This window comes from Marmota monax, unplaced genomic scaffold (assembly GCF_021218885.2).
Source record: "Marmota monax isolate L192 unplaced genomic scaffold, Marmota_monax_Labrador192_F-V1.1 WCK01_AAM20220418_F8-fsc00020, whole genome shotgun sequence".
Classification (NCBI taxonomy): domain Eukaryota; kingdom Metazoa; phylum Chordata; class Mammalia; order Rodentia; family Sciuridae; genus Marmota; species Marmota monax.
The window spans coordinates 6,429,976-6,456,526 of record NW_026692912.1 but is presented as its reverse complement, the minus strand read 5'-3'; the positions used below and the strand labels follow the sequence as shown (position 1 = coordinate 6,456,526).

General features: G+C 40.7%; 1 protein-coding gene across 2 annotated transcripts in view; it reads left to right on the top strand.

Moving 5' to 3' along the window:
* Susd1 (sushi domain containing 1) overlaps positions 1-20,524 on the top strand; it is a 116,366-nt gene extending 95,842 nt beyond the window's left edge. The window contains exons 13-17 of one of the 2 annotated variants that reach the window (XM_046451606.2): positions 781-877; positions 4,271-4,529; positions 7,350-7,389; positions 17,429-17,522; positions 17,853-20,524. In XM_046451606.2, coding sequence (XP_046307562.1) covers positions 781-877; positions 4,271-4,529; positions 7,350-7,389; positions 17,429-17,522; position 17,853 — 491 coding nt within the window. In that variant the 3' untranslated portion in view covers positions 17,854-20,524. The remainder of the gene's footprint in view (positions 1-780; positions 878-4,270; positions 4,530-7,349; positions 7,390-17,428; positions 17,523-17,852) is intronic. The other variant, XM_058581627.1, reaches the window with a different exon arrangement.
* Positions 20,525-26,551: the final 6,027 nt, after the last annotated feature.

Sequence of the window (26,551 nt, the reverse complement as noted above, 5' to 3'; positions counted from 1 at the left end):
GAGGCAGAGATGGGATGGGTCCAGTCTTCGTCTTAGGATAACCCACTCTCTTGGGAACTGACTTCATGAGATCAGTGTCAATCCCTTCCCTCCACAGTGACCTAATTACCTTCACTAGACCCCACCTCTTAGAGGTTCTACTACATCTCATGTCAGCACACTGGGGACCAGGCTTTCAACACATGAATCTGTTGGGGACACACTGAAACCATATCCAAATCATAGCACCCACCGAACAAGGATCTGCTCACTAAGCAAATGGTAATGCCCATAGTGTCCATCCTGTCAGCGATGGAGCGTGCTCATCACTCTTAAAAAAAATTGCATATATATATATATATATATATATATATATATATATATATATATACATTTTAACCCTTTTTAAGTATACAGTTTACCAGAACTAAATATATCCACAGTGTTGTGCAACCATCACTACTGTTTCCGAAACTTTTCATCACCCCAGACAGAACCTCTGGTCACTGAGCAAGAAGTTCCCACTTGCAAACTCTCATTGATTAATGTCTTTATGAAATTTGTCTATTCTAGAAATTGTTCTATTCTAGGAATTTCATAAAAGTGGAGACATGTACTATTGTCCTTTTGCCTCTGGTCATTTCCCTGAGCATCATGTTTTCAAGCTTTATCCATGTCATAGGATGCATCAGAATAAGCTGATCACTTTTTAAATTAAAACTTTAACGGCTTCCATGAGGACCACTTTGTGCTTTTTCCTTGTTCTGATCGTATCTCTTTCCTTCTTTTCAACATTTTTAGAGCCTCCACTTCCAGAAGTAGAGTTTTTCATGGTGCATGGAGGGCCTCTGCCGCGCCTCAGACTGAGGAAAGTCAAAGATAAAAATGGACCTATCAGGTCAGTAGTTGTCTTTTGTCTTTGGGGGTTGTTCAGGGAATCCCATAGAGTGTTCCGGAAGCCCTGGTTTGGGTGAGAAGACTCTGTCAGTAGACTGGAGTCATTGGGGCCATGCAATGTTTTGCTTCCCTGGGCACAGACTGGCATTTAGTCTGAAAGAGCCCTCCAGATAGGCTGACCCTTGAACTCATGATCCTCCTGCCTCAGCCTCCTGAGTCACCGGGATTACAGGTATATGGTATCACCCCAGCAAGAGAGAGATTTTAAGTGACCAGGCTCAAACACTTGGGCAGCTTAGCTCCACATATTAAGCTTTGGCTGGCCATATCAGGCACTGCCCTTTGTACTCACATCCTGTAGTGCATCCTTTAGTGACAGTGGGTCAGGAGCATCCTTTCATTTGCCAGAGACAGAACATGTTTGTCTTTATGTAAGACTGTGTCGTGAAAAGGTCATTTGGGTAATTTTTTTTTTTATCTATTTTTGAATTGAGTTATGGGTAAATACTGTGTAGTTAATGACTACTGCTAAATTCCAGATGTAATTAGGATGGCATTAATTGACTTCTGTTGGAAGACTACATTGTGTTCAATTTTGCATTTTATTTGCAAAGGTCAAGTTAGGATAGAGAGGAAGATTAGGTTGGCCTGGAGAGAGGAGCAGCTTGCCCACAGTACCAGGTCGAGATGACAATGTGTGCGGCTTGACCCATGTAACTTCATGTCTCTCTTGACTCTTCAGTCTAGTGACCCCTCAGTGCCAGCAAGGTAAAAATAAATATGAGATACTGTAAATTTATGAAAAAGAAAGTCTGGAGATATTATCTGTGGGTCCATTTATAATGAAACTTAGAGCTTTCCTGCTTCTATATTAATTTAAGTTCAGGGTCTTTCCAGGATGGACATTGCATAAATGTTGCTGTTTTTTGATTCCTGACAAGTTACTGGAAGGCACTGTAATTCTGTTGCTGCAAGGAAGGCAGAACTTATGACATCACTGGCTGAGTGAATTTGCAAGAGTTAATGTGACTTCAGCCAAATAATTACGTAAAGCAAAAAGAAAAGCCAAATGACCATTTACCCTTGTGGCTCTGGGTTGGGCAGGGCTTCCAAAACAGGAAGTGGAGGTCTGTGAGTCATTCAGGGGAGGGTGGTGGTGAGACACAGGGGAGAAGTTCTTCCATAAGGGTTGGGTTTCAGGCCACCACAACTGCTTCCCTGATGTCATCAGGGCCCATTACTATCAGGCCAGTGGGCTGATTTCCTCAACCTGACCACCTGCTTTGAGCTGGGGCTAGCACTTTTGCAAGGCCTGAGTCTTCTTGGTGCATTGTTTGGGAGCAGTGGGACTTGGGGTACATAGTGGAGCAAGGACCCTGGTACCAAATCCCCCTTGTTGAATTTGCTGATCTTAGGCCAAAGATTCGTTCTGTAGCTAGGCTCCCTTAGTTCTACTGTCTTCACTTTTGCCAGGTTATAGGAATCACCTGACTGGGCTGGTTTATTAGCAATAGGAATTCCCAGCTCTTCTGGAGGTTTCGATTTAGTAGGTCTGGGATGAAGTCTGAGTATTTGTATAATCCTCAAGCTGAGTGGGGAGCTGCTTCCTGTCCTGTGAATGATGCCTTTAGTAGGCAATGTACAAAACCAAATGGGTGCAGGTGAGACTTGAACTTGTACATGACCACCACCACCTGCACGGAAAGATGCGAGGGATGTGAAGATGTGCGTATGGACAGCGTGGTGCAGCCTCGTTTCCTTTCTCACTTGCAGCCATGATTCATAGGGATGATTTCAGATCTCCGGGAAATTTGTTATTAGAGGGGTTGCCTGTAGGAGTGGATGCTCAGCAAATGTTTACTGGTGGTGGAGATGACTACTACTTACTGCCCTGCAGGTTTTATTTTGTTTCTTTTGTAGAAAGCCCTTTGTTGAAAGTGAGCCCAGACTTTGTGGAAATCAGAGCCGTGAGGACACCTAAAATATTTTTGAACCTGATGGGTGGCTGGAGACTTTCCAAATACAACACCTGCTGCTAGGGAGGGCTCCCTCTTCTTTTCTTTTCTTTTTAAAGTATTTATTTATTTATTTAGTTGTAGTTGGACATAATACCTTTATTTATTTATATGTAGTGCTGAGGATCGAACCCTGGGCCCCGCACGTGCTAGGCGAGCGCTCTACCACTGAGCCACAATCCCAGCCTGGCTCCCTCTTCTTAATTTAGTGATCCATGAACTTTTAGGAAGCGGGAGATGTCACTAGGAATATGGAGAGGGAAATGCAGATTTGGTGGTAAAATAGAATTATGTGGCTTAAACGAGTTTTGGAAATTACACTAATTACATTTGGTGATGATACAGTCTCTTCCTCTTTACTGAAAGTTCAGCTCATGAAACATTAATGGGGGCTGATCATAGCCAAAGAAATGTGCAAGGATTTACAAGGATACAAGAGTAAGGTGTTCAAATCCCTGCTCTTGCGTCTGATCAAGGAAGCAGATGTTCAAACATGTACCGCACCAGAGGCGGGAGAGAAGCACAGAGTAGATGGAAATGGAAAGGATTGTGTGACTCACCCGTGGTGCATTTTTATGTTCTATTTCCTTCCTGGTAGGTTTTCTATGTGGTGGGATAAATAATAACAAAATACATGACACAATGATCCCTGACTGTTAGCGTGTCTCTGTGTGCACACTTAGGGAACAGTTTTAGAATGCAAAAATGTCATTTTTACCTTTCTTCCCATTTTGAGACCTTATGAGCCTAGATTAACTCATGGTGACTTTGCACTCCTGGCTTCTTGTTTATTTCACATGAACTTTGGTATCAGCCTGTGAACTGTAGGGAATATAAATCACATGAGTTCTGTTTTAAGTTGCCACATGATTGTCTGGAGCCTTTGCTCAGACTTAGGACATTAACTGTTTTGGGCAGTTGGCCTCCATGTGATTGCTAAACCCTTTCTACTGCTGTTCTTTACTTGCCCATGTGAAAAATCACTGATTAGATCAACTTTATGGCAGACACGGCAGGGCAGTTGTACATGCCAAAGACTTCTCCCAGCTAAAGAAGATGTCCTTGGCTGGAGCTTGGAGAGGTTATCAGCCAGTGTTATCTGGCATTCGCACTCAAGGTCAATTTGGTGCTCCACAACTGTTTGAGCCCTCAGATAGTAAATCCCATGTGGGCCAGAGCTTTTTCTTTTCTGGCATTGTGTCCCCAGTGCCTTGAAAAGTACTTCATCTTATAGTAGGATTTCAATGTATATGAATGAATGAATGCATGAGTCCTCCAGGCAAGGGTCCAATAGGTGAGTTTTATAAAATGCACATCTGATCAAGGCACTCCAGTGTAATGAGTCCCTGCCAATTTCTCTGCTTTCTTTTTCCTTCCAGTACTTATCAGGTGGTGGTGCTTCCTCTGGCTCTCCAAAACACATTTTCTTGTGATTCCGAAGGTGCTACCTTGTTCTTTAACAATACCTCTGATGCTAATGGATATGTGGCTGCAGAACTGCTGGCCAGAGATGTTGCAGATGATACCATGGATATTTCTATTGGAGACAGGCTATACTATGGCAAATATTATAATGCACCCTTGAAAATAGGGAACGATTACTGCATTATATTACGAATCACAAGTGAATGGAATAAGGTATAGTTCTTTAAAAAATCTCTTGTTAACTCTAAATGTTCTTCTTCATATGAAGTTTACTTGGTTGAATACGTGTCTTCCCAGTATTTGAGATGTATAGTCCATGTAATGACCACTGAAATGCACCAGGAGGATTACATTGCATTCGAGACCTTGATGGATGTACAATTGGGTTGATCTGGCTTGGTTATTCCTAAGCTTCATGAATAACTGCATTCTATTGCCTTGCTGACATCTGAGAAGTCGGGAGGACCATCTAGATCTCTCTGTCAACTTCCCCATACCGCTCCTGTGTTGCTACCTCCACTCATCCTGCAAAGAAGGAGGGAGGGGCAGTTAAGCACAGCCCTGCCCCACTTTATCCTTACCCTTGTTTCCTTGGCTATAGAGTGGGCCCCACTCTCCCGTCCCCTGTCCTCAGGAAGGCTCTGCTCTTCCAGCAGTGTTTCTGTCACGAGACAGAGAAGTAAATATTCATTAGATAATTAGTAAATGTAAGGGGCTGGACTAGCAGAATAGCAAGAACTATTCAGTATCAGTCAGGGACAGAGGATCTGGAAGGACCTAGAGACCCTAAGCTTGGTGTAAATGCACATGGGTTAGTAGTGGAAACTAAACAAAGTTATATTAATGCTAGTGAAACATCTCTTGACTGGTAAATTTGAGGCCAAAATATGTAGCCATCTCAAGTGTAAGGTTTAATACATATTTAAAACAGAGACACTTTATTAAATTCTAGATAGAATACAAGTCTAATGTGCAATGGACAAGATATTAAACCAATGGTTACTTTTAAGACTATGTCCAACTAGCAAAGAAATCTGGGGGTACCTTGATCCATTTTGAGTTACTTTTTGCGTATGGTATTAGATAAGGATCCAACCGATTATTATTATTATTTTTTGCTATGGATATCCAGTTTTCCCACACGACTTATTAAAAAGGCTGTCTTTTTACCAGTGAATGTTCTTGACACTCTTGTCAAAAAACATTTGGCAGAGGGCTGAGATTGTGGCTCAGACGTAGAATGCTTGCCTAGCATGTATGAGGCACTGGGTTCAATCCTCAGCACCACATAAAGTAAAATAAAGACATTGCGTTCACTTATAACTAAAAAAAAATCATTTGGCATATATGTAAATATTCATTTCTGAGCTCTGTATTCTGATCCATACATCTGTCTTTATGCTAGTATCACAGTGTTTTTTTGTTTGTTTGTTTGTTTGCTTTGGGTTTTTTTGGTACTGGAGATTTAACCCAAGAACACACTGAGTCACATCCCCAGCCCTTTTTGTTTTATATTTTGAGACAAGGTCTTGCTAAGTTACTTAGGGCCTCACTAAGTTGCTGAGGCTGGCTTTGAACTTGCACTCCTCCTGCCTCAGTCTCCCAGGCCCCTGGGATTACAGGCATATGCCACCACATGGAGCAATATCACACTGTCCTGATTACTGTAGCTTTACAGTGCATTTTGAAATCTCCCATTTTGTTTTTTCTTCTATGGATTTGTTTTAAAAAGTAGCATCACTATACTTTTAGTCACTGAGGCAGAAAACTAGGAGTAATTCTTCTTTCTCCTTCTTACCTCTTGTCCAGTCTCTCATGACATCACATCAGTCTATCACCTCTGTCACCTGAACGCTGCTTGAAATCGTGCAGTCTTCTCCTTTTCCACCAGCATTGTTCAGCCGTTGTCTTCTCTGTACATCTCTTTTCTAACTCACATTTCCTGCCTCTTATTTCTACTCATCTCTGTGCCCCACACTGCTGTCAAGACGAGTGCTAAAATGCACATCTGATCAAGGCTCTCAATGTAAAGAGCTCTCCTCTTCCACCCATTTCTTTGCTTGAACATTTTTTACTTCCCTAGTAACTAGCTTGCTATTTGCAGTTCCTTTGCTTCTCCAGTGTCTTGAAATACATCCTTCTCTACTTATTCTTGTCCTTCCTTCCTAACTTTGTACTTAGCCTCAAGGTGAAATTTAATCACATTCAAAACCTTACAACTGTTTTCAGCTTTTCCAAGAAAATTTTCAGTTTAAATATATTTTTAAAATATTCTAATAAAATGAAAACAAGAATGCCAGCCGTTGACACTTGAATCTCCTAAAGAGGTTGGAGGACTCCTTCTCTAACTCCTGCTGTTCACCTTCCTCTGGGGTCTATCATGTTAGAGTTTTATCATACTCAGTAATCCCAGCAGTCCTGATTGACAAATATGCACTAATAATGATGAAGAGAAGGGAAGGCATTCCATTCCAGTGGTTTGTAGGTTTCTTCTACCATGGATGAGTTTCCATGTGTGTTCCTGTGGCTTTCTTCCTTGTTCTTGAATACATTTTGGGTAACTGATGTTGCCATGTGTCATTCAGACAGGCGAGGAATTATTATGTATCAGGACTTGTCATAACCTTGCTTATAACATGCATCACTAGTTCTGCTGAACTTGGCTGTGACCTCAGAATCCTCAACATAGTTCTTCAAGGCAGTTAAAACCAGGAGCTTTGAGCTGGTGGCGAAATGAAGCTCTTGTCATTCTCGTGTTTACAGTAGCATGTCCTTCCTGAGATCTTTTGGAAACCTATTGAAGTGATCTTCTGGATTACTTCTGTGCCTGCTACCCATATTAGTCCCCTGAACAATGGTGATATATGGCTGAATCATAAAGTAGAAAAGCTAGACGGGACTCTAGAGATCTTCCAGTTCAAATTGAGATATAAAAAAGCTGAGGGTCCAAAGGTTTCAGCCTCCCAGCTCTGTTGTTTAAACAGACACTATGTGCCACCTAGTTAAATGTGCTACTTTGTTTTTTGCTTACAGATGAGAAGATACTCCTGTGCAGTTTGGGCTCAGGTGAAAGGTAAAACCATTTTCTGCCTATGAACGCTGTCCTGATTTTTTCCCTATTCAATTTGTAGCATCAAGTTTATGTTAAGATCTCTTTTTAAATTGTCACAGATGACAGAAACCCAGCTCCTACTATCTTAAGCAAAAAACCACAATTGAAAAGAATGCTGTGTGTGTGGGGCAGTTTATAGCATTGTAAAAAGAGCTCTAAGCCCAGGCCTCCAGGGACACCATGAGTGGGGCTCCTCCTTTCTTTCTGCCTCTTGTCCCTGATCTCCATGTCAGTGGTCTTAGTTTTCCCCACTGTAGGAGAGATGGGTCCCTGCTGCCCCAGCTGAACAACTTCAGTGAGAACGGAAAGGTTTTTAATTCAGGGAGGGTGTCTATCTGTTGGATAAGTCACTGTTGATAGAAGATAGGGAGCTATGATTGGCTTTTCTTGTGTTTTGTGTTTACTCCTGTGGCTTCTTGGGGGCAGAGCAATGTGATCCGTAGCTCTGTTTGGGTTGTACTAAGACAGGGATGAAATTCCCACCTAGAAAAGGGGCACAAGGGGCTGGGGTTGTGGCTCAGTGGCAGAGCGCTCGCCTAACATGTGTGAGGCCCTGGGTTTGATCCTCAGCACCACATAAAAATAAATAAATAAAGTAAAGGCATTGTGTCCAACTACAACTAAAAAATAAATATTTAGGGAATAAAAGGGGGCACAAGAAAAAACATGTTTACAGACCAAAACAATAGCTACAGCTGTCTCTTAACTACTACTGTTTGTGTGGCATGTGCACATATACATTTACACTCACATACCACATAATGACATTTTGGTCAAAATGGTCCACATATACAATGGTGGTCCCATAAGCTTTTATCACCTGAGATAGCATAACCATCTTAGTCTGTGCAAACGTATTCTAGGATGCTTGTATAATAGCGGTATCACCTAGTGGTGCATTTCTCATAATGTATCTCTGTCAATATGCCATGCATCATTGTAATATTAAGAAAAATGTCCTCTATTAACAGAATGGAACTATCCCACCTACCATAAAAAAACAATGGAACCCTAGGGGAATACAACTCAAAGGCTGGTTATGCATCCAGTTCCAAGACCAGGAATCTTGGAGATGATATTTTCTTTTTGATCAGATCCAGATGTGCTTCTCATGATCCACTTAATCATCTGTGATTAAATGGAAAGTTTAACCATTCTCAAATAGCAGTGTATAACACGATAGGGAAAACTGGGTAACCACAATACATACTCTCACTTAGAAAGGAGGAAACGATAAAGCAATATGTAGTGGTTGGGGGCCATGACAGTGGCCCACCTCCTGCTGGACAGGTAAAGCAGGCATCTCCTGCCATGGTAGCAGAATGGGACACTTGGTCAGTTTGGCTACCTTAGGGTCTGCTTGATGGGAGAGTGCCCCTTGTCCATTTCCTCCCGAACCTTCCTAAGGGATGCAGTGGGAAGGGTCTCTGCTAGGCTGGGTGCTGTACAGCTTTAGCCTTCTGCACATTGGCAGAGTTACCGGGGAAGGGAGGCAGATTGCCTCAGGGACTGAGCAATTGCAGGTTTCCTGTTTGCCAGGCTCGGGACTTCCCAGGCAGTACATCTCTTTAAAACCACCAGGCAGCGGGCCAGTGGATTTGATTCCCAGGAATTCCATTAGTTTGTAGTTAAAACCAGAAATCTTGACAAGTTTATGACCTTGGAATCTGGACCTTTTCCTCATGGTTTATGAGTCCTCACAACAGGCTAAAGAATTCTGCCCTCAGCCCACAGTATCAGTTTAACCCCTTGTGGCCTGTCCCCTGCCTCAGAGCAGCATAATCCTTTTGCTTTCAGGAGGATTTGAAAAGATGGCACTTTTCAGTGGTGTCTGTTATCCTGTAGGTCGAGTGTATTTTTCAGGAAATGTTTAGGAGGGGCCCAGGGAATTAGGCTTCCTTCATTGGTCTGCTCCCCCACTCCCCAATCTTATTTTCCTTAAAAAAAAAATCTCTGCTCAAACTTCAACAAAAATGAAGGTGTTGGCTCGTGAGCTGGGCAAGGTGAATCCAAGACTGCTGGGCAAGCAGTCTTGGATTGCTGGCTGCTGGCAGTGTGGGACACTATATTAAGATGACTGTTTTTCTGTTTGTATGAAGATGGGCCAACCTCCCTTTCCTGCAGGTATTTAATGCAGGACACAGGAAGCAGTCACACATTCCAACTTTTGGAAAAACTGCTGTCAGTCCATTCCCTGAAATTCTAGGGATGGGAATAAAATTAGTGTGGCTTTTTAGAAATAAGAGTCAGGTGGGGGCATGCAGGCTGAGAAAGAGGGAAATTCTGAGCTCTTCTGAAGGAAGATGAGAAGGAGGCTCTGCCAGCCATCTACAGGATGAAGGCTTGGGCTGTGCGTGAAGGCCATGCGCACAGTGTGTGGATTGAGAGAATGAGGAGTGGTCACAGAAACAATAGCTTCCAGAATCCACTCAGCAACTGTTTGATATGATTGGAAAACATTCAAACTGGGTAGAAGAAATAACCAGAGAGCTGCTGTAGGCATTCGGCTGTGGGTTAGCTAATGGGAAGGATTTCACTGTGAGAATATCCAAGTGGCTTTTGGCAATGCCCTTTTCTCCTCAACTTAAGAACTAATATTGAAAGAGAATTTGATCCTTTGAATTCAAACCACTGGAAAGCTCTAGAAGGTAATAGAAAACCCACTGTTATGTTGAACTTCTAAAGGCAATTCTAGTATGTATTTATCTATGTATAAAATTCACATGTGTGTGTACTGTTCTCTGGAAGTGTTTTTCAAAAAATTTTGGAGACTTTCATAAAGTAGTTTGGAGAGAAGTGGGATCCAAATTAGTGCCGAAAATGTTCCAATTCACCTGTGTCAACCCTTAGCCCCATTCTGGCCTTTTACCCAGTGACAGGTTATATAATTTACTTTTTATATATTGCCACTAAAAGAACTTTGAGATGATTACCAGGGAGTAGTTCATCCAATAGCAAATACAGAGACCTGGGCTTCCTTGCTTGAGTCAGCCAAGGGTCTTTGAAATGATATTTAACTTGGCTAGTCCTCAGTTGCCTCTGTCTGGGCCTTTGAAATCCCTTCTAGCCACAAAGGCTTTGGTTTCTTGAGTCATGGAGATGATAATAAGGTGTAATCAGGGAGCATTCTCCATCACAGGCATGAAGTCCTCTGAGTCATTAGTGACCACTCCTCATTCTCCCAATCCACACGCTGCGTGCATGGCCTTCTCACACAGCCCAAGCCTCCATCCTGTAGATGGCTGCCAAAGCCTCCTTGCTCATCTTCCATCAGAAGAGCTCAGAATTTCCCTCTTCCTCCAGCCTGCATGCCCCCACCTGACTCATATTTCTAAACAGCAGCACTAGTTTTATTGTTTCCTCTGATAATTATTCTCTGGCCCTCCATTAATTTTTAGCCTGGCTTCTGAGACCTCTCAGTCTGATATCAGCGTTTTCTCTAATTGCTTCTCTCATTCTCCATCCAGACTGACCTTCTGCTGTTTTCTGGATATGGCTCAAGAGTTCTCTCCTTAATGTCTTTGCTTGCATGGTGCCTTGATGAATTCCACCTGGATTGCCCTATACCCTGTCTGTGACTCTTCTTATTACAGTCCCACTTCTCTTCAAGCTTAAAACCAAAAGGCATCTCCTTCCTGAAGCTTTTTGAGTTTCCTCAACAGGAGAAGATCTCCCTCTCTCCTTCTCTTTAGCCATTCTGGTATACCTTAGAGCAACTGGTGAGCTCTTCTTTTCTTAATAATTTCAAACCCTTCAGGGAGAGCATTTGAAGAGCTGGGACACTGTGGCACGGGTTTGGTTCTCAGAACGTACTGAATTAGAGTCAGTGGTTACTGGGGATCCTGCAGTTTTATGGGAAGTGAAGCATAGTAAGTGCAATACTTATTAAACAAGCCAGAGAAGATTCGCATCAAGATATAAGAGTCTATGTGTACACATGTAGAGTTGGCTCACTGGACCTGCAGGTTCCACATCATGGATTCAAACCACTGCAGATAAAAAAATATTTGGGGAACAAAATTACATCTGTAACTGAACATGTAGAGACTTTTCCCCTTGTCATTATTCTATACAAACTATACATTATAAGAACTATTTGCACAGCATGTACATTTAGGTATTATAAATAATCTAGAGATGATTTAAAGTATATGGGAGGTTGTGCATGGATCACATGCAATTACTGCACCATTTTAGATAAGGGACTTGAGCATCTGTGGATTTTGGTATTCTCAAGGGGTCCTGGAACCAATCCCCTGCAGATACTGAGAGACAACTGTATATACTGTTTATGTAGACACACACACACACACACACACACACACAGAGAGAGAGAGAGAGAGAGAGAGAGAGAGAGAGAGAGAGAGAGAGAGACTAATTTTAAGCCTTCACAGTTGTGGCAGTCAGAATTTTAAGGTAGCTCCCTAGAATTCTTGGACCCTGCTGTATACCCACCTTCTCTCAGTTATTCATTTACATTCTTCTACATGTTGCTGATGAGGTATTTTGAAGAAGTAATTAAAGTCCCCAGTAGGGAGATTATCCCAATGGGGCCGACTGGTCACATGAGCCCTTTAAATCTGAGTGCAGAGGTCAGAGACAGGGGAAGTTAGAGATTCAGAGGGTAAGATGGATTTGACACAGAGACATTGTCCTGCTATCTTTGAAGTCAGAGAGGGTCATGTGGCAAGGAATGCAAGTGGCCTGTAAAAGCTGAGAGTGCCTCACCACCCACCCCAGCTGACAGCCAATGAGAAAATGGGGACCTCAGTCCTCCAAATGCAAGGAACTGAACTTAGCTGATGTCCTGAATGAATTTGGAAGCTGACACTTCCCCAGAACCTCCAGAAAGGAAATGAAACCCCCTGATACCTTGATTTCAGCCTTCCAAAAGTCCCACCTCGGAACAGAGAAGCAGTTACAGTGTGCCTGAACTTTCAAACCACAGGATTGTGAGCTAATAAATGAGTTATTGCTCCCTAAATGTCTGGTAATTTAAGCTGCAATAAAAAATGAATGCAGACAGCAGTATTGCTGACTTACTAAGCACTGCTTACTTATGTCTAAATTGGTTTTCTCCTTTGATCTCCTTTGCTGTGTCCCGCGGTACAGGAAATTGAAGGGAAAAGACCCTAAAATACAAAGAAAAATTGAACACACTAATGGTGCTAATTATTTGTCCTAGTTGGTCAACAGAATTGCTGCTTTTGATAAATGTCCAGGCCTGTGTAAATTTGTGGGAAAAAAGAAATGTCCTCACCCACTGGAAGTCCTCAAGTTATCACAAATTCTGAGAGTAGGATTAAGTCCTTTCTTTTTTTTTTTAATTTTTAAATTTCTTTTTTATTAAGTCCTTTCTAACTTACTCTTCAGTACCTGTGATGTTTCCACCAGTGGAAGAACTAAAATAAGCCGAAATGGTGAAGTATAGTTCTAATGGATTTGCTTTCTCCAAGAAGGAGTAATCAATCTGGGACATATTGCATGAGTCACTCACTTGGGTTTCTAAAATAATATTCTACAGGTGATTCAAAAGAAAAATGAGCCTGATTCCATGGCATGAGACCATGGAAGGGAGGGTCACCCCAGTGTGGCAAAGCTATGAAAAAACAATTCAAATTGGCCTGTTGCAAATTTTTTTTTAGTAAGGAATTCGTGGAGTGAGTCCCTAAAGAAGCCTGTGTGACTACACAAACAAGTGTTCTTGCAGATTTTTAGAGTGCTAAGCAATGGAGACAAAAACGACATACAACCAAGAACTGTCCCACCAGCAAGAATCATACTGGGAGCCAAAATCTAAATCATGTTATGCAAAATATATAAAGGTCATTTTTTTCTATATTTATATCTAGAGTAAGGAATAGTTGTTTTTATGACTTAGGATAAATCCTGCTGAGGGATGGTCAAGAGGAACCTGACTTTCATCCTGTTGGTTTGTGGGAGGATATTTGAAAGCAAGGGAAGATCTAACTGCTGTACATAGATTAAAGTCTCCTAATGTAGATGATGCACATTCTAGCAGGCTCATGCAACTTTCAAATGGGATGAATAAACCATTGCAGTGATCTTGGAGAAATCTGGAAGAAGAGGAGAGATGTAACAAGATTAGAGATAAGCAAAGAACAAGAATCTCTGTACAAAGAAGGAGCCACCAAAAATATAGATGATGATAACTTGAAGTCAAGGCTGGGTCAGGTCTTCAAGGGAGAGCTGACTTTCTGGGAGAGGCAACAGCAGTCTCCTCCGCAAGGCAGCATGCGAGTTCCGAGAGATGAGGCTGGGTCATTCTCCTTCTTGCATGGAGTTCCTCACTGATCAGGGGAATATGGCAGGCATATGTATTTTGACTTCAGCAAACACTTAACAACCCCATTGGGGATGGTGTGGGGACATGGGGTCATATATAGGTATAGGGACAAACTGAATGACTGCAGATTTGGCCATCGATTCCTTAATAGTTAATAGTTATCAAATCCAGGAATATGCATGACTTGGATCTCGAAATCATCGTCAGTTCAATATTTTCATCAATCAAAAGTTAGAAATATATGGAATAAAAAGTATAAAGGAAAAAAATAGGAGGTTTGGGATGTAGCTTAATGGTAGAGCACTTGCCTAGGGTGCATAATGCCCAGCACCACAAAAAAATAAAATCAAAATTTAAAAACGTGTGAAAGCTATGACAAAAACTGGGTAGATTGAATGAAACATGTAGAGCAGGAAAGTACCAGCTCCCCCATTGCACACCCTCCATATCCAATGCTATATTTTCTCTTAAAACAACAAATCAAGCCCAGTTCAGTGATGCATGCCTGTAATTCCAGTGATTTGGGAGAATGAGCAGGAGGATCACAAGTTTGAGGCCAGCCTGAATAACTTTGTGAGATGCTATCTCAGAAAAATGGTATCTCAGTTTTTTTCTTTACCTTTTCATTACTTGCAAGAGAGCATTTAACCAAAGGTTTATTGATGTTGTGATCATGTTTTATGTATGATTTACTTTTTCATATAATTTGCTTATTTTACTATTGGAGTATTTGTGTTTTCCTTTTTAGTTTGTAATTCTCTTTATGTATTAACCTCTTGACTATAATCCCAGATATTTTGCCCAGTTTGCCATTTATCTTTTAATTTTGCTTATGGTAAGTTTTGGTAAATGAAGTGTATACCTTTTAATGTGGTTAAATCTCTCCTTCTCTTTAAGGCTCATGCATTAATAGGTATACTTTGAAAATTCTTACACAGTTTAATATTATATAAATATTTGCCAACATTTTCTAACTCAGATTTCAATTCAAGTTTTTAATCCTTTTGGATCTTATTTTGGTATAAGGTATAAATTCTAATGATCAAAATTTCTTTATTCTAAATGGTTAATGAACATTCTCCACACTAATTATGAATAATTTATCATTACTCATTGATTTGCAATAGTAACAAAACAATAGTTACAACAATAATTAATAATATAACTTTGGTTTTTGCTTTCTCTGTGCTAGGCACTATTCTAACATGTATTACCTCATTTATTTCTCTGGTGGATATTTTGTTGTCATTTCTATGTCATTATAACGTTCTTCAGTATGGAAACTGAGACACAAAATGGCTGAATAACTTGCCCAAAGTCACACTGTGAGGTATGATGTTCAGAAAAAATTTGGACAATCTGACTTCAGTATTCCATCTTTGCAATGATTTGATATAGTTGACTTTGTTTCTAGGTGTTCTTTTTTTGTTCCAGTGTATTCATTTCTATGCTGGTTGTATTAGTCAGCTTTTTGTTGCTATGACAAAATACTGGAAGAAATGAACTTCAAGGAGGAAAGACTTATTTTGCCTGACAGTTTCAGTGGTTTCAGTCCATGACTAAATACCTCCTTTATTTCTGGGCCTATGGTGAGGCAGAACATCATAGCAGGGAGGTTATGATGGAGTATAGCCGCACACCTCATGGTGGCCAGAAAGGGGGGATATACATACATACATACATACACACACACACACATACATATATCTCATACATACATATGTGTATGATATATATATGTGTGTGTATATATATATACATACATATATGTATATGTGTGTGTGTGTGTGTGTGTGTATATATATATATATATATATATATATATATATAGAGAGAGAGAGAGAGAGAGAGAGAGAGAGAGAGAGAGAGAGAGAAGGAGGGGCCATAGATAAGATATACCCTTCAAAGGCACATCCCCAGTGACCTACTTCCTCCAGCTGGGACCTACCTCCTAATAGCCCATTCAGTTATGAACTAATTCATTGATGAGGTCAGTACTCTCATGATCCGATCACTTTCTAAAAGTCCCACCTCTGAACATTGCTGCTCTGGGCACCAACCCTTAACACATCAATCATCAGGGGATATTCTGGATCTAAACCCTAACAATGTTTTTTTTTGGTAGGGGGACTGAATCCAGTGGTCTTAACCACTGAGCTACATCACCAGCCCTTTGTATTTTTTTAGAAACAGGTTCTCTCTGGTTGCTTAGGGCCTTGCTAAGTTGCTGAGGCTGATTTTGAACTCATCATCTTCCTGCATCAGGCCCTTGAGCAGCTGGGATTACAGGAGTGTGCTGCTACACCCAGCCCTAACCCCACTGCATATTGCACTTGGACTCTTTTTTTTTTTTTTTGGTAGTGGGGATTGAACCCAGGGATGCTATTCCACTGAACTACATCCTCAATTCTTTTTATTTTGAGACAGGATGTTGCCAGGTTGCTTAGGGCTTCACTAAGTTGCTGAGGCTGGCCTCAAGTTTGTAATCCTCCTGTCTCAGCCTTCTCAGTTGCTGGGATTATAGGCATATACCATGGCGCCTGTCTGTACTGCCTTCATATCTGGTAATTCCAGTCATTTTCCTAATTTCTAATTTAATCACTGTTCTTCCTTCCTTTTTACAATCTAGCTTCTAAAAGTGGCAAGGTCTTTTTCTTCTGAATACTAAAAGCAACCAGACAGTGTAGTCCATGTTTTTCTAGAAAGTCTCTGACAATACTTTTGGAGGCAGTAGGTTTTGTAAGACTCTTTAGCAAGAGGTGAGTTCTATGCTTGCTCTTGCTGGTGCAGGTACCTTACAGAGTTTATAGTAGAATCAAACTGCTCTTAACCCAGCTGTAGAGATAAGAATTGTGTTTAACCACTCCCTGCCTTATCTATAAAAAGGGACTAATAATAGTATCCAGTGTAAAATGAGGTTAGAAGGCTGTCTACATGATTTAACATTTGTGAGAAGCTTAGAACAGTGTCTGGCACATAGTAGGTACTAAATAAATGTTTGAAAATTCAACCAGAGTTTTCACTGTGGTCTGGGACATGAAGCTCTGATTCAGTCACTTGGCCCAAATATGCAACTCAAATGTGGGTGTTTTAGAGTTTGAAACCAGTAATCTCCTTGGAGTTGGCATGTAATGTTCCCCAAATAGAATGAATGTCTTTCAAAATGCTTTTATATCAATTTTTCTTATTTTATCCACACAGCAACTTTCTGAGCAGAGTGGAGTGGTATTATCCTTGTTGAGGTATAGGGAAAATGACATGTTAAATATCTTCTATTTAACACAAGATATTTTTCTGCTCTCTTTGACCACTGGAGCTAACATTTTTGGTCCAAAAATTCAGATGATGTCAGAATGACTTCTTCCTCCATACAAAGGATAACTGTGCATAAAAATTTATCCAGTGTAATTCTCCTGAGAGAGGTCTGATACAAAGTGTAGAATTTATATGCTCACTAGATCAGCCTTTTTCTCCCTTGTCACTTTAATATAGTCTATTTTACACTTGATTTTCAGAAATGCCTTGAAATTGTGGTTTCCCAAAGCCCTACGTCTGCAGGACCATTTCAGGGGCCACAAAGCCATGGTGGGGCATTCTTGGGATTCTTCCTTAAAGGGGGCCCGACTCTGGATTGTGCCCCTCCTGGGAGGGCTGTGATGTGCTGCGGGCTCAGTGTGTGGTTTTATCCCACAGATTCGTCACTCACACTGCAGCAGATGGTGGGTGTTGGACTGGGCTCCATAGCTTTTGTGATCCTTCTTGCATTCCTCTCCTTCTCAGCAGTGTGGTATGTGGGACTGTCGTTTTTGAGAAATGAGTGGAATGGAGGGGAGGGTGAGGTGGGAGTCATGCAGAACAGCTGGGGATGAGGAGGGTCAGAGGGGATGTGGGTGGAGGTTGTCCCGGGCTCAGCAGAGCAGTCATTGGGTGAAAGGTATGACCTACCCTGTAGCTCACAGAGTGGGGTGGCCGGCCTGCCTTGAAGCTGCTTTCCCCCACCTCCCCTGAGGGTGTGTGTGTGTGTGTGTGTGTGTGTGTGGTGCATGCAGAGATGCACAGTGGGAAAACCAAAGGGTGTTCATTATTTGTCTCTTCTCTTTTTTTCCTCCATATCTAGATTGCAGATGGGTGCTCCATGGAATCGATGCCCTGCTGCTGGGGCAGATGTTCTAACTGCTTCTCAGGTGTCTGCATGAAGGCCCTGTGTGGCTTCCACCCAGACGGGTGTGTGGACCTGCACCTTTCTCCATTCCTGGATTCACTATGGTGGCTATCTCTGTGGAATCCCCCAAAGGGAGAAAACTCAGGAACTGTTGACGTCTCTCCTGCTTCAGGACCAGTTCTGTGTCTTATGAACTTGAGACCCCTGATGTCCAATGCCATATTGATCACAGGCTACAGCTCATGAGAGTCTGGTCTGAGTGATGCCTGTGAGTCAGCTTCTATAGACACTGGATGCAAGAGAGTCTCTGTACTCTCCTTTACAGCATCGCTTAATTAATTCAGAACAGATATATGTATATATATTTTTACAATATGTAATGAAATAGGGCTTACATTTGGGCTAGAATTTGACTTTACAAAGGAGGTCATTGAGAGGGATGGAGAATATTGACATGGGCATATGTTTCAAGCATTGAAGAATCAGTCCTTTTTCCAATTAATTGATATATACTAACTACAAAATATACAGCCTCTCAAATCCAGGAAGTTCCCTGCAATATCTGACAGTTAGCATTTCTTTGATACAATTCCAGTTTGTCCTGTATGTGCTCAAAAGTAATATCTACATGCCAGTGAAAATATTCTGTAATTTAGGTTATTTTCCCCTAGTTAATTTTTTTTTTAATTACAGAGCATTTCATAAACATGCCTCCCTTTAGAGTCTGGATCTGGTGGTAGTGTAGTAAGAACAGGTTGATGCACTATCAAGCCCTTGGCCAGCAGAGTCCAGGAATGGAGGGGACAGCAGGTAATGTGCCTTATCTACAGCCTCAGTAGCCATGACAGTTACTGTGTCGTGGACCACGAAACATTACATATTAGCAGTCCTAGACTTATTGGGAGGGTGCTGAATTTACAGATGGAGCATAGTAAATTTGATTTTTAAAGTTTTAATCAATATTCTTTAGCTTTCTTCATTGAGTTATCAGGTAACTCAACTCCAAGGCTCAGTAAGAAATGAGTGAAGAAGAAATAGAGGCTTGTGGATTCTCCCTCCCTTGCTATTCCTGGAGAATGAACAGCATGGATGACAGTTACATTGCACAATCACAGGGTGGACCATACAGAATTGTGTCTCTGGAATTGTGCTCCATTTTGGTCCTGAGGAAAAGGGACAGTCTTTCTAATATAGAGGCTGGGGTGTCCTCTGCAGAATTGGTGGGTAAATCTGAGTGGTTTGGTGTTATGGTTTGGGTATGGTTGGTCCCCACCAAAATTCATGTTGAAATGTGATTGCCATTTGTGGTGGTGTTGGAAGGGATGAGATCTTTAAGAGCTGATTAGATCGTTAAGAGGGATTAATGACTTGCTTTCAGGATTGAGTTTTCACTCTTGTGAGACTGGATTAGTTACTATGAGAGTAGATTGTTATAAAGTGAGGCCACACCTCGTATTTTGTCTCTTCCTGCATACTCCCACTTACCCTTCCATGGGTACCACCATGCTTTAATGCAGCAGGAGGCCCTCACCTGAAACCAAGCAGATGCCGGGACCATGCTCTTGGATTTGTCAGTCTCCAGAATCATGATCCAACATAAACCTTTCTATTCTTTATAAATCACCCAGTCTCAGGTATATGGTGATAGTAAGAGAAAACAGACTAAGACACCTGGGCTTGTGAGCAGATGAGGAGACAATAGGAATAGGCAGAAATTGTCCATAAAAGCTGCTCCATAGTATGGCAGAAGAGGGAAAAGTGTTCCACTCAATTGTGAAAAGACAGAGAGTTGGAGATAATATTCTGATACTTGGATATTCAATGTCAGCTGCTAGCCCCTGGCCCCTGGCCCCTGCCAGTATTAGGCAGTATTAGGAAAAATTCATCTGTGTCCTGTGAGGTACTGCCCCAGACTCCAACGTAAGATCAATGTTTAAAACCCTGTCCCCTTCATCTAAGGTGAATTATAGAGTAGAACTCCCAAATAGCTTTCTACTTTTGATTTTTAGTGCAACCATTCAAACTTGCACTATTTTTGCTGCTTCCAATCTCAATTTGTAATCATTACAAGTTACTGTGGTTAGTGTAGGGCAGGGCCTTGATGAGAAAGGGTTTTTCTCAGAGGCCATCTCTATCAAAAGACAGAATCTGAGCCCGTACTCTCTTCCTTGCTTTGTTTATTACCAGGTCTGTAAATTTGTCTGGTAGCTTTACAATAATACTTTTGTTGTTTTTTTACATGGGTTCTTAAAGGGGAGAGTGCAGGGTCCTTTGAGCAGGTAGCACCCTGTGGACTGAGGCATTGAACCTGGCTTGAGAGTCAGCTAGGTCCTGAGGTGTCCACAACTGTCCACAACAGTGGGAAGGGGAACACATGAGCCCATGAGTGTGGGGAGCCACCCGTTGCCCCAGGCTGAGCTTGCTCCCCCTGCCTGGAATGATGGGGGTACTGGTCTAGCACGCATGCAAAAGCTGTGCAGGGCAAGTGGCCTCGGAGCCTCCTTCAAGCCCTACGTGAGCGTTACCTAATGGGGATGGGCAGCCCCTTGAAACCTGATTCCCTTGCCTTGTTTGGGTGGAATTTTCTGGAATGTCTTTTCCCCAATAAATTGAAGGTTTCTGGTGTGCTTGCTGTCTTGCTTCTTCCAGCGCTGGAGCTGACCCTTGGGGTCACCGAGCCGAGCCATCCTGCCTTAGAAACATATTCGTGTGCTGCGTGGTTTCTTCACCGTTTTCTTAGTTATTGATACAGCCAGCTCTTTGAACCCAGTTCATATCGCCAGTCTGGCCAGCTGGTGATACATGAGCTCCCTTCTAGATCAGGACTCAAAACTATAGGGTTGCCCAGGCATGGGGATGTGCCCGGGCTGATTTCTTTTGTGTCCATAGTTTCTGTTTCTATCAACGGTACAAAAGGCACTTCCTCATGGTCTTTCATTCCATCCTCACAATGGTTCTGTGTGGTAGGAAGGTTGGGGTTGTTGGTCCCCGTTTAAGAATGGGGAAATAGGTTCAGACAGATCCATGACTTGAGTTGTAGGCCAGGTCTAGTTTTCTTTCTTGGCATTTGCGGGCCCTTGAATTAGCTACTGAACTAATATTTATACAGACTTTTTGGATCTGAGGGTTGTCAGACCTTTAAATTTCCAAACAATATGCACCTTGGTGTTGAGGCTTTCTGCTCCTGATAGCGTAAATGGGCATCAATTTATATATTTAAACTATTTCCTTTATATATAGCATATGTGTCTTTTATAACTATCTTTTCACTGTAAGTTACCTTCACCCATCACTTCTAGAAGGCACAACGAACAACCAAGCAGGTTAACAGTTTTTTCTGTGATCTAAGACCCAGGATTGCAGCTGAGGGCTTGAGACCAGAACAGCAATAATGATTTCAAAGTTCCACATTACTATGGAATAAAGTTACTTATTTGTTTATTTTTGAAACAGGGTCTTGCTGTGCTGCCCAGGCTGGTCTTTAACTTGTGAGCTCAAGTTGTCCTCCTGCCTCAATTTCCAGAGTAACTGGGGCTAGAGCCATGTGCCACCATATCTAGCTCTAAAGTTAATATTTAAAATTGATTTTAAAGGAAGTAAAAAGAAATTCTCAGTGTTCCTTTATTATTGCTAATCTTACATTCTGATTTTCTAAGAAATTTTTTTCTGTCCTATTCAAAGAGAAAATCTCTGGTCAAATCAGGTTTTCAGGACCTCTCATCTATCACACTCTCCTGGGTTAAAGCCGAGGCCTGCTTCTGGAGGGAAGGATGTGACCTTTTTGTTCTCAACTGTATGGGCTGATGCCACAGTGAAGCAAATCGATGACCAAAGCAGGGTGTGTTTTTGTTGCAATTAATGAATCACTTTGGTGGTGGTGGTGTGTCTCTTTATCTGTACCTCTGGGCATGACTTGGTGTTACCAGGATGGAGTTAAACTGTGTGTGGTTGTCTAACATTCTGCCTTTGCTGGTCAACATTTTCTGGACACATTTTCACATCCATCATGATGGCATTACAAATTGGTACCATGGTTTATTTAATCACACTCTATTGTACATTTAGTTTTTCCAGTTGTTTACTGTCCTTATACAAGTCTGTTTACATGTGTGTAATTATCACTTAGGCTGAATTCCTAGAGGTCAAATTGTTGGGATGGAAACTTTGTATATGTTATGTTGGGTTGCTCACTGCTGGAGAGATTGTTGCCCATTCACGCTATCAGGAGCAGAAAGCCTCAACACCAAGGTGCATTGTTCTTCTTGATTAATTTGTTAGGTAAAAATGATGTTTTAATTTTGGGGGGCATTTTTTCTGAAAATTTTGCATATTGATTTGCCATTTAAAATTCTTTGTGAAAGTGCCTTCTTTCTTAGTACTGTACTTGGCCTGGTTATCTTTTAAGATTTGAAAAAATTCAATATCATTGTGATTTTAATTCTCATCTGTCATATTTTGTAAACAATTGTTCTAGTTTTATTTCTGGAGAGTTTAACCCTTTCCCCCCCCTAAATAACCTTGTTATGTTATGAATTGTTACAAAAAAACTTTTAAAATTTGTATAGTTAATTTTTTTTCCTTATATATTTTGCTTTTGGTGCTATGGTTAGAAGGACATTTCAGTCTCAAAGTAACAAATATAATCTAGCATTTTTTTTAAACACATAAATCTTAAGTCTATCTGAAATTTATTTTAGTATAGGTGTGGGGTTTCTGGGGTTGGGGCTGGGGTGTCTTTTTGTTGTTGTTGCTAAGTGGTTTAGCCAGCTGTCCTTTTAATATGCATTGACCATTTCGCCTCCCGTGTCTTGAAACCATATACAAATATCTATTTTTGAGTTTCCTTGTTTGTTTTACTGACCTACTTCTGTGCCAATACTACCTGCTATAACTTTAAAATATTTTTTTATATATTAAGTAAAAGTAAGTTACTATTTTTCTAATAATTATCAGTATTTTAAGCTTGTATTACATATTTATTCATGTATACTTATTGCTATATAAGTTAAAGAATTTAGTCAAGTTTCCTAAGTCTTATTTTTTGGGGGAGGATGTGTTAAATACCCAGAACATGATATGTGTCTCCATGTAAAGTTTTCCTTTGTGTTCCTGCCTGTATTTCAGTTTTCAATGCACAAAGTCATTCATGCATATGTTTTGTTGGATATGTCTAGATTTATATTTTATATATATATAAAACATATATTTATATAAAATATAAATAAGTAATATAATTTATATATAAATATATTTTTATATCTGAAGGATATATAAATATATATTTATATATTTTTATTATTTATTTATTTATTATTATGTCTAGTTTCTATTTTGTTTTCCCTCAGCCCCTGCTCCTGGAGAGTGCATGCCACAGCCTCTTCCTGCTGCTATGAGTTGGGTCTTCTGCTTGGGCAGTCTGCTTTCTTTGGGAAAAGTCACATCAAGATGACTTCTCCATCCAAGTGGAGGATTGCCTGGCCATTATGGGTAGCTCTAGCTGCCGACTGCCACCCATTGGACCCATTGTCCAGTTGGTGGGTAGGTCACATGCTTCTTGTTTTGCCCTGCCGCTGGGATGACAGCCTCAGCCTCTTGACTCTTGGGTTTCTTATTCTTGGAACCAGATACAGGCCACTTGTCCTCTGAAACCTTAGAGGACACAAGCTTAATTCTCTGAGTGGAGGTCCTGATGTTCCCCTTTCTGGGTGTGTGCTGGGGAAGACCCTCTCGCCTCTACCATTAGCATAAGATGCAAATGCTCAGCACACCAACAGCTTTCTCTGAAAAAACTTCTTTTCCCCTTTTCCATTTAAACCACTTTATATGCCTGAGAAGTATTATGCTGAGGGTCAGAAGACAACCTCGAAATCCTCATTTTAGAATATGGTGGTTCTTGCAACTGATTATTTTTCTTTTCTTAGTTTTTTTTTTTTTTTTTTTTTGTCAAACCAATGCAAACAAGTCCAACTGGAGATCAAAGGATATGAAAATACACTTCAGAGAATAAGAAATGTACTTGATTCCTAATCCTAAAAAATGATGCTCAGCTTTACTTTAAAGAGAAATGCAAGTTATACAATGTGTCAAATGCATTATACTGTCATGTACAACTGATTAGAACAAATTTTTAAAATATAAAAAAGGAAAATGCAAATTAGTGAGATATTTTCTCAATTATCAAATTTGGAGAAACCTAGGTTTGATAACACATACCTTTTTGAGATGGTGGGGAAACAGGTATTCAAACATTGGAAGCACAAAGTGGTAAAGCTCTATGAAAGGAAATATTTATATAATTTCAGAAGTTTTGGTCCTTTACTCTAGAAGTCTCCCTTCTGCGATTTATCCTTTGGACTCACCTTCATATGTTCAAAATGACACCTGTACAAGGAAAATGCAAATTAGTAAAAACTTTGTACAGGTGTCATTTTGAACATATGAAGTTGAGTCCAAAGAATTATGATAACTTGGAAACACCTGAAATGCTCTCAGGAAGAAATACAAAGTGGAATACTATGCAGTTGTAGAATGAAAAGGAATGAGGAAGAACTATGAATTGATACAGAGATGATCTTTAAGATACATTGTTTTGATGAGAAAATCAAGATGCATAACAGTAATGATATGCATCTTTTGTGTAAAAAAAGAGGATGAATGGAAGTATTTATTCAATTTTACATAAATACATATTTATTCAATTTTGTATAAACACTAGAATAATAATGAAAAATTAATGCAAATGGTTATAAGTAGGATAAGGGAAAATAGGACAGAGGTATGGTGAGAGTAAGGCTCTTCAGGGTCTATCCTTTATTTAAACATGTAAGTATGTTGCTATTCAAAAACAAAATTTCATTAGGTAAAATTATCATCTTTAATATTCTATAATACATAGGATGAACTGAAATTTGATGGGTACTGCTTTATTCCTTCTTAGTCTGAACCCATGGCACAAGATTTGGATAAGATTAGTTTAGTTCTTCATTCCAGAATCAGTGGAATGATCAGAGCTGCCTTTAGGATTTCTGGAAACCCTGTGAGGAGATAGAGGTAGGTGTTTTGCATTCTTATGATCAACTTTAGAGACTAGTTTCTGCTTCCTAGGATTCAGGTCAGCTGCGGGATCAATCTCTTCTTGTGTGGTTCTCATTCTACCTGCACAGTCCCATCTGTAGAATGAAGCTCCTTTTCTTGTTTCTTCTCAAAATCTCACTAAGGACTCTTTGCATTTAAATTATGTGAATGGGAAACATTTTCATTTCCAGCTGATACCATAGCACACACATTGTCACAGACTTAGTAGCATAGAATCACACAATTTATTACGGTTCTGGAAGTCGAAAGTTTCACTGGGCTAAAGTGGAGGTGCTGGCAGGACTCCACTCCTCCTGGAAGCTCTGGGGTGGATGCATTTCTTTGCCTTTTCCAGCTTCTAGAGGCTGAGGGCTTTCCTTGGCTGAGGACCTTTCCTCCATCTCCAAAGTCAATGGCCTGGCATCTTTATGTCTCTCACTCTGACACTCCTACCCCCTTTTCACTCCTAAGGATCCTGGAAAACCCTGGATGATCTCCTCGTCTCAGGTTCTCACATGTACAACATTCCTGTTGCCAAAAAAGATAAAATATTCACCAATTCCAAAGGATTAGAATGAGGACATTTTGGGGGGACCTTTATTCTGCCTACTACAGAGTATTATATGTCAAGAATAAAAACAATTTTAAGGTGAATGTTAGCTGTCCTCATCCCTCAAGGTTTTCTTTCTCTTCTGTTATGGTTTAGCTGTGAGGTGTCCCCCAAAAGCTCATATGTGAGACAATGTGAGAGTGTTTAGAGGGGAAGTGATTGGGTTACGGGAGCCTTAACCTAATCAGTGAATTAATCCCCTGATAGGGATTACCTGAGTGGTAACTGTAGACTGGTAGGGTGTGGCTGGAGGAGGTGGGTCCTGGGGGGCGTGCCTTTGGGGTATATATTTTGTATCTGGGGAGTGGCGCGCTCTCTGCTTCCTGGTGTGATGTCTTGAGCCACTTTCCTCCACCATACTCTTCTGCCATGATGTTCAGCCTCACCTTGAGCCCTGAGGAATGAAGCTGGCTGTCTATGGACTGAGACCTCTTAAACCATGAGCCCCGGAATCAACTTTTCCTCCTTTAAAATTCTTGTCATGTCTTTTGGTCTCAGCAGTGAAAAAGCTCATCCAAACAACCTTCTTTCTGCCTTCCATCTTCATTCTTCTTTATTGTACCTCTAAATTCCTGGGATGCAGAAAGATTTAGCTAGAAATCCTAAGCATCCACCTTTATCCAAGTAATTTATCAAACCATTTTTTCAACAAAAATAGTTTCCTTCTTAAGAATAACTTGGTTTCTGGGTTTTAATTTAAACCCTCTGGAACTTCTAGGAATTTCCCAAAGTTGCTATTTATTGAGTGTATTGTTTTCTTGATGCCTAGTGAGATTCAGATTTCTTAAAGTATTTTTATGCATTTTGGTAATGAGATTTTTAGGGAAAAACTAGAAAGTCGGTGAAATATTTGTTAGAAAATTAAGAGAAAAAGAACATTTGCTTATAACAATGCATTAAATTTCTCTTGTTGTGTAATAAATTACTAAAATTAGTGGCTTAAGATGACATACGTTTATTATCTCCTAGT